Consider the following 9,154-nt stretch of genomic DNA (forward strand, 5'->3'; position numbering starts at 1 on the left):
CTAAAAAATACTCAGAGGACCCCCGAGCGTGCTCGAGTACCAAGTATATTTGCTCATCACTAGCGCCTATCATGCAAACAGAACCTAGAATAAAAACAAAATAAGCAAATACCCTGCAGTAAGTAAATAGTAACTGTACATATAAATAACATCGGGGACTTAGATAACACTGTTTTAATAAAAAAAAAAGAGTAAACATCACTCCCCCGCGACAAGGTTCACCGAATCAGGAGGGTCACTAACTCTTGTAGCTGACCTTGCTACATGCCAGCAGGCATGTATCAGGTGGCAGATCAGGGGCATGGCTGCCCCAATTTGGGCATATTGTCTATATAGCGCCTGACAGGCAGGTCTGGGTCCTGCTCATTCACGGTCTATTTTGAGGCCTTCATCACTTAAAAAACGCCAAGATCAAAAACACTGTATGTAGACATTTCAGTGTTTATATCAGATAATAGTTTTAGCCTCATTTCCATGCTACCATTTAGCAGCAGATCTGGATTACGATATGATTGATCAGGAAGTTAAAAAAATATATAGAAATAATGTTACAATTTAATCTATTCTTAATTGCAGAATATTTATTTTTTATTCTCCAATAAAGTATGTTTCTTTCAAAATAAGCCTAGTAAACTGTCCTGTGTGCATTGCACCTGTTATCCGGGCAGACTGCAGGTAAAAGCCCTGAATTATTAATGCAGAGTGCAGGGTGACATAACACTGACATAAGCTACCAATGAATCATCCATAAAGCTCTAGATAACAGGCAGAGGTCAAGGATTTATCTCCAGTTCCTTCCTAAGGAATACACTTGCTTAAATGACAGATTTACATTTGGTGACCCTTCAAAAATATATTGGGGTAATAGCATAAATAACCATTCCCCTTTGGTCACTGGAACATTCGATTAAAGTATCATTTGCCCTACAAATCCCTTTAAAGCTTAGAAATCGGTGTTATGCTTGGCTGAAATCTGCGATACGAGATTGTGCGGACTAGCTTTGAATCACTGCTGATCCAAGCGATTGGCTGCAGCGGTCCGGGATGCTGTCATCGCGAGATCAATGCCCGTAAACAGGAAGCAGCGGCGGAGAGGCAGTGCTAACCAAGGGAGTTAAAATATTTATAAAAGGAACAGCCATGAATAAACGCTGACCACCACAGTGACGGCATACGTCAGTGTCATCCAGAGTGTGATGTAAATAAACCCTATGACTGTCATCTCACCTTTATACACACTATGGCGGTACAGAAACTTTACGAACGCTCGTGCGGTTGTAACCTTTGCCTTACTGAGGCCATGCCGCATCCTCCGTCACACCTAGTTAGCAATATAAGGCGACATCAGCACATTGAACAGTCTCAGATAAAAAGGTCTTGATAACATCTTATCCCTGGTTGTGAAATGAAGTCAGTAATAGGAGACTCCTACGGTGACCGTCGCCTCCTCGCCGTGCGGTTTACATCACTGGTTTCGGACCAGTGACTCGGGGAGAGCTGTGTGGCGCCCATATATTTTGAGAACTCCAAAAGGGAAGAAAAAAACAACAACAAAAAAAGTAATTCTGCTATTGTATTGTATTTTGAACTTTCTTTTACAGCATTCACCAAACAGTATACATGACTTTATTCCGCAGGTGGATGGCAGCATTGTGGCAAAGCAAAAAATAAAATAAAAAAAAGTTAGCCTACTTTACAAGTTAGGCATTTAAGGGGTTGTCCCACAAAAAAGTACCCTTTAATGAAGCACTCCTCCTCCCATACATTTTTTTATCCCATTAATATATTGATGTCATATTATATAGCACTATGTACTTCCAATTGCTCATTTCCTTAATTCTTCTCTTTTCCATTTGATCTATGATTAAATACTGACTAGCTGAATCCTTCTAAGGTCTATGTAGAAACAGGAGGTCTTTTCTCCCTGCATAAGTCATCACTGAAAATGTCCCTGGTAGGAAGGAGCAGCTGGGTCAGGTGCTGAAGAAAAAAAGACTACCTGTTTCTACATAGAGCAGAGAAAAGGGAAGAATTAGCTGGGTAGAAAGGCAAAATGAGCAATTGTAAGTACACAGTGCTGTATAACATGATCACTGCAATATATTAAGATGATAAAAACCTTTATAGGAGGAGGAGGAGTGCTTCTTTAATCCATAGCTCTTGGAATTATAATTTCTATAATCGAAGAGGCTTATCTCAGCACAGGAACATTTTTAATCTTATAAATGTGCCCCTGCTGTGTACTGTGTAATGGCTGTGTCCAACCATGCAGAGCTGCTCCAGTTTATGGTCGGCAATACCACAGCTCCTAAGGAGCTAGCAGAAGCGACTTGCGCTAAGTGACTATACAGACAAAAAAGCAGGGACTTGCAGCTGCGCTGATTTAACACATTCCCCTGCCTGTTATATCATAGGAGTGATTGCTTCTGCCGCATGACCAGTCCTGTGAGCTCATCATAAATCAAGTCAGTGATGTAGAAGCTCCACCAGTTGCTGAGGTTATATGTCACTGATTTGATTTATAATGAGCCCAAAAGATTGGTGATGCAGCAGAAAGTCACTCCTGTGATAAAACAGGCAGGGAAACGTGTTACCTCAAAGCAGAATACTCACTTATCATACGTGACTTATGCCATCTCCCTTTGGCCAGGAGCTGTAGTATATGCCGACCATGAACTTGTGCAGCTGTGCATGGTCAGACACAGCCATTACACAGTACAGAGGGACACATTTATAAGATTCTCAGCACAGGAACATTCTTTTATAAACACATCCAAATGTGGAACTTATTATTCCAAGATCTATTAATTAAAATGTACTATATTCGTAGCACAACCTTTAATTCCTTAATAACAACGCGTAAAAAAAAGCCTTATGGGGCTTTCCAAGATTAAAAAAAAAAAAAATCTGCTTCAATCACTTAGATGCAGCCACACTGGTACTTCCCACCATTCTCTAAAAAAGTAGTGATGTCTACCCACAGAACTAATAAGTCGACGACAAAAAAAAAAACGCTTCCAACAAAGTTTATCACGAAAAGTAAAAAATTACATAATAGAATAAAAACATTATAGAATAATTTAGATGGTAGTTATGTCAATGTACCCCAAGTTATTGGGGGTAACCTGTACCTGTAATCAAGTCCAATAAGTCCTGCAATCTTCACAGGGAGAGGTTCTCGCGAGCAATGGTCGAGTCCTCAGATTTCACGTCTCAAAAAACACAATTGTAACTGTTCTTTTTCACATAGTGGATCCTTTGTCCTAGTCTCCAGCATTGGGCTAGGAATTCTACTTTTTGTAAATCAGCTTATTTCTTAAAAAGGACACGAACGACTAATTATCCACAATGCAAAATAAAAATCCACCACCATGCTATATAATCCAAAGGAAGAAAAAAACTGATTTCACTTTTATCTATGAGTTTCCATGTCATAAAAAAATTATCTATTTTTTTATGATCGGCTATAAGAAGTTTTCACACTATAAAACAATATTACACTGTTAGATATACCGCAATCTACACAAACATACATCAAAGAAATGGAGTGAAATCCAACTTAGCAAAAAAATACTATGATCTTGCTCAAAAAAATACCGTAATTAAAATACTGTACATATATGAAAACAGTGAGGTATTTTAAGGGATCAAGAAAGATCCCTAACTGCAATACACAGAGACATAGAACCCAAAGAGAATTACAAACTGCACTAAACCTTGTTGTTTAATTTAAAAAAAGGGATTGCCAAACTCGTTACATAATTATAATAACATATGATAAATATCCAAGAGAAAATACAACTAGAACAAAAATCTATGTAAAACAGGTTAATAAAAATACACCTATTATACCGCAGGCAGGGAGACGACACAATAACTCGAAAGTCTCAGGCACCATCTATCGCGTTTCGCTTTAACTTCCTCAAGGGCCTTATGTATCCAGAGTTAGGGCTTTTACTCTAGTGCGGAGTATTCACAATTCTACAGTTTACTTTTGGAAATATATTCCAGAACTGACAAGACAGATCTGTACAGATATTAGGCCATCAAGGTACGATGTCAGAGTTCCAACACTGAAGCCAGCAGAATTATGAATTCAGCTCAGAATAACACCAGATGTAAACTGGCAGAATTACAAGACAAGTAGACTGTAGCTACAAACTTTCCCAGGCAGATAGAGTGACGTTGTTGTATCCCACGACTGCTGTAGCCTTTACCATTTCAGAGAGAACATTGATGATCGCTATCTGATTAAGCGGTGGTTGTCCAGTAGTGGACCATCTTTTAAACTACCTGAGCATACAGTTTTCTTGGAGGTATAGCCTCCACCTTGAGAGTGCACTTTTGGGCACCTTTGGCTCATTGTGGTCCACAACTTGTGGGCCTCCAGCTTTTGCAAAACTACAGCTTAGTAGGTCGCTCAAAAGACCAAGTAACAGCTGGAAATGGTTCCTTCATGGTTTTGCCGATTTTAACAAACTAATTAAAAAAAAAAAAAGATCAATTAGGACACCTACCGTATATACCAGCTTATGTTTATTTATGGAGACCGGATGTCTTCAAAACATAATGAAGAAGGGTTTTTTTTACCCACAAAAGTCTGCATCACCCCTTCCATACATGTATTCACGTTTAGGCTGTGTGCCCACGTTGCAGAATGTATGCAGAATTTTCCTCATCAAAACCGGACTCCCTTGCCAAGAAATCTGCTTGCGTCTTTCTAGCGGGTTTTTTTTTTTCCCGCGGTTTTCATGCAATTCTATTGCGGCAAAATTACAGATTTTCTGCAAAATGAATGAACATGCTGAGTTTTTTTCCCGCAATGCGTTTACGCTGCGGTAAAAAAAAGCAGCATTTGCACAACAATTGCAGAATGCCATTAAAAATAATGGGATGCTTTATGTAAGCGATTTTTTAAGTGTTTCCACAGCGGAAATACGCCGCAAAAACGCTTAAAGAACGCTAAAAAAAGCTCAACGTGGGCACATAGCCTCACAATCCCACTGAAGGGTTATTACCATACTATTCCTATGACTTCCTACTTCCTATTGGGGGCATTGGAGTTCTCCTCCTCTCTGAAGAGACAATTTGCACACAATTCCTGTTGCTCCACATTGTTGTCAGCAGAGGAAACCGAAGAGAGCACATCATATACCGTCCACGTGGTCCCTATTGTGAGATTTCCAGCGCTCTGCAATATTTGCACATGTAATCCCATAATTACAGTCTATGGCAGCAAGCACAGAAACTGTGATAATGAGCTTGTATGAGCAGTTATGTCCTGAGGTTCCTAGGGAGGTCAGGAAATATGCATTGATATCTGCAGGATGAATGACATGCTGTGGACCTCACAACCGCAGCGCTGGGCAATATACACTGCAGATCCACGGCACAGCTGGGGCAAGAGTTATTAATACATGGGTCTGTAAACCACCGCGGCTTTTAACGCAGCGGATCTTCCATCTAGAATATCTGCTGAATGTACCCCTTTAAGCTGCCGTTATGATCAGCGGATCCCCATGGGGGTCACTACCGGCAGGCAAAATGATATCATCATGACATCACTGGATGCAGTGGAAAAATCAGTGCTGGGGTGGCAGGGGTTAAGAACAGCTAACTTTTGCTATTTTCACATACGGCAAATCTTTATCAGAAAAAAAAAAATTGCTGCCAAAAAGGAACAAAAACAATCAACGATAGAAAAGCCCTGCAAATACGGCAGCATTCTCGGTAATGTGTGTAAGTGTGGCTCAAGGCCATGCTTTAGTTCGGCTGCTGTTCCTGTTACTTAACTTGGATAAAACTTATTTTTTTTTTTTAAATCTGTAGATTTTTCTCTTCTCATTCAAGTCTATTAGGAAAATCCAGATAAATAGATTGTATACGGTATTTATCCCCAAGAGAAATTGACATTTTTCGGAATTCTACTCTCGCAGGCCAGATTCCGCAACTAAAAAAAGGCCCAATGAGCAGAACTACATTCCATGCACAACGAAGACAAGGGGAAACTAGCAGCAAATATTCATGGTGAGAATTACGGCCTTATGGTGTGTGCACATGCTGCGTGTCTGCTGTGGAGCTTCAGTGACAGTTTCCACAGCGCCGGATACACAAGTGTCATCTACACGCTGCAATAACTGTGCTGACACAGAGGCAGAAACGTGCCATCAGGGGCAATGTGCCATCAGGGGCAATGTGCGCAGAGGATCACACCACACCTGGATATCACGGAGAGATACAAAGGTTACCATAAAGAAGTCATCACAACTGCTTATCAGGGGACAAACCTCTCCAGCCAGGTCCTATGTATACACTATACAGCCGCCACCGTGTATACCTGCTGTCAGTGCCGCCACCGTGTATACCTGCTGTCAGTGCCGCCACCGTGTATACCTGCTGTCAGCGCCACCACCGTGTATACCTGCTGTCAGTGCCGCCACCGTGTATACCTGCTGTCAGTGCCGCCACCGTGTATACCTGCTGTCAGCGCCGCCACCGTGTATACCTGCTGTCAGCGCCGCCACCGTGTATACCTGCTGTCAGCGCCGCCACCGTGTATACCTGCTGTCAGCGCCGCCACCGTGTATACCTGCTGTCAGTGCCGCCACCGTGTATACCTGCTGTCAGTGCCGCCACCGTGTATACCTGCTGTCAGTGCCGCCACCGTGTATACCTGCTGTCAGCGCCGCCACCGTGTATACCTGCTGTCAGTGCCGCCACCGTGTATACCTGCTGTCAGTGCCACCACCGTGTATACCTGCTGTCAGTGCCGCCACCGTGTATACCTGCTGTCAGCGCCACCACCGTGTATACCTGCTGTCAGTGCCGCCACCGTGTATACCTGCTGTCAGTGCCGCCACCGTGTATACCTGCTGTCAGTGCCGCCACCGTGTATACCTGCTGTCAGTGCCGCCACCGTGTATACCTGCTGTCAGTGCCGCCACCGTGTATACCTGCTGTCAGCGCCACCACCGTGTATACCTGCTGTCAGTGCCGCCACCGTGTATACCTGCTGTCAGCGCCGCCACCGTGTATACCTGCTGTCAGCGCCGCCACCGTGTATACCTGCTGTCAGTGCCGCCACCGTGTATACCTGCTGTCAGCGCCGCCACCGTGTATACCTGCTGTCAGCGCCGCCACCGTGTATACCTGCTGTCAGCGCCGCCACCGTGTATACCTGCTGTCAGCGCCGCCACCGTGTATACCTGCTGTCAGCGCCGCCACCGTGTATACCTGCTGTCAGCGCCACCACCACCTATATACCCGCTGTCAGCGCCACCACCTATATACCTGATGCCAGCACCACCACCTATACCCGCTGTCAGCGCCACCACCTATATACCCGCTGTCAGTGCCACCACCTATATACCCGCTGTCAGTGCCACCACCTATATACCCGCTGTCAGCGCCACCACCACCTATATACCCGCTGTCAGCGCCACCACCACCTATATACCCGCTGTCAGCGCCACCACCACCTATATACCCGATGCCACCACCACCACCTATGTACCGGCTGTCAGCGCCACCACCTGCCCATCAGGAGATATCCGCTCACCCTCCTCCTCAGTCTGTCAGGTTACTCCTCATAGCCCCCGACAACACATCCCCAGCCCCGCTGGTCCCCAGGTTGTCAGGCCCTTTCCCCGGGCAGCAGATGTGACGGCGCACACTGGTCACTGACACATTATACGGACGTTTCCGGGGCTTCTTACAATTCAGGGGAACATTCACTAATAGAGAAGGTGCATGAGGACTACAAGCCCCAGCAGTGCACGGGGAGAGCTGGAAGTCCCAGCAATGCGGCGGAGGAGCAGCCGGGGGCTCCGGTGTCTCAATGACACAGGCAGGAGTCCTCGGCCTGCTCCGTGCCCGCAGCTGTCAGCCTCCCGCCCGCCTCAGGCCTCCCCTCCCGCCGCTCTCACCCGTTCGCTCCCCGCCGCTTGCTCAGCAGGTACAGCAGGATCAGCGCCGCCCCGGCCGCGGACGAGTTACGGACAGTCAGGTACTTGCTGTACACCGGCGCCATGGTCACTGTCAGAAGAGGAGGCGGGGCCCCCGGCAGAGGAGCTGCGGCATGCCGGGAACGCCGCGAGGCTCCACCCACAGTGTCATCACCTTGGTAACGGCGTCCTGCCCGTGCAGCTCGGGCCTGTGAGGCCTCCTGTATTGTAATTATACCTATAGCACTGCGGCCTGCGCCACTTGTGGGACTACAGATCCCAGCCAGCCAGGAGGACCGGGCTATAAGTGCTGCTGAAGTCCGGAACTGCTGGGGCCGAGCCTCCTGTTGTTAGAGGGAAGGAGATTGCAGACGGAGTGGGCCATACCCTGAGTGAAGGGGCATAGGGCGGGAACTGAGGGGGTCTTCCCGCCAGAGCACTAAGCAGGGGTGGGCCGGAGCCAGCAGAGTGAGGCTATGTGTGTGGCGCCCCAGGGTCCTGGTCGTCACAGTAGCATTGCTTTCCTCAGGGGGAGAGTGATGTTACGCCTGGAAGCGATGAAGGATTCCTTTTATCAGGTAACCACCATACACACAACATGTTCACACTCCAGGCCACAAGGGGGAGCTTTTGATCCTATTCACTAGGTGACTCCCCTACATATGCAGATATATTGTGGTTTGGGGGGAAAGTTAGTTTCAGTCAGAAACTGCCAGGAAGCAGGCTGGAGCAGTCTGAGGCAGGAACAAGGGCAAAAGGGGCCGTGTGGTCTGAAGTACCGCAGCTCCTGGAAAGAGACATACAGAAAGCCGAGCATTGTTCAGTGAGCGTGCAGGAGCGCGAAGCACAGGAGGGTAACATCAGGGGAGACCAGCTAAGAGAAGGCTGCCTCCTGAAGCACAGATAACCGGTAGCCGGACCACCGAGGTTGTAAGGACTATACGACTTACAGCAGAGAGCGGCAGGACAGCTGAACTGCAAGTTACCTGTCTGCCTTAATACCCAGGAGGCACGGTGACACCTATAGAGCCCGGGGCGTGATAGAGTCCCTGTAAAAAGGCTCAAGTCACCTGTCATACAGGTTATGTCCTATCCTGTACGGGGGACAGAGAAGAACTGTGAGGACCTTATCTGAAGCCATAGGCAATAAGGGACTACAGCACCACCACGCTAGAGGAAGGCTTTTAACTCCACCTGGTAAAGGGGACTCT

The 9,154-nt window shown here is 46.3% G+C and overlaps 1 protein-coding gene across 1 annotated transcript in view; it reads right to left on the bottom strand.

The window, feature by feature from the left end:
* ABCD3 (ATP binding cassette subfamily D member 3) overlaps positions 1–8,143 on the bottom strand; it is a 47,762-nt gene extending 39,619 nt beyond the window's left edge. The window contains exon 1 of the mRNA XM_077276587.1: positions 7,926–8,143. Within this exon, the coding sequence (XP_077132702.1) occupies positions 7,926–8,029 (104 nt within the window). The 5' untranslated portion in view covers positions 8,030–8,143. The remainder of the gene's footprint in view (positions 1–7,925) is intronic.
* Positions 8,144–9,154: the final 1,011 nt, after the last annotated feature.

Source organism: Ranitomeya variabilis, chromosome 8 (assembly GCF_051348905.1).
Source record: "Ranitomeya variabilis isolate aRanVar5 chromosome 8, aRanVar5.hap1, whole genome shotgun sequence".
NCBI lineage: Eukaryota > Metazoa > Chordata > Amphibia > Anura > Dendrobatidae > Ranitomeya > Ranitomeya variabilis.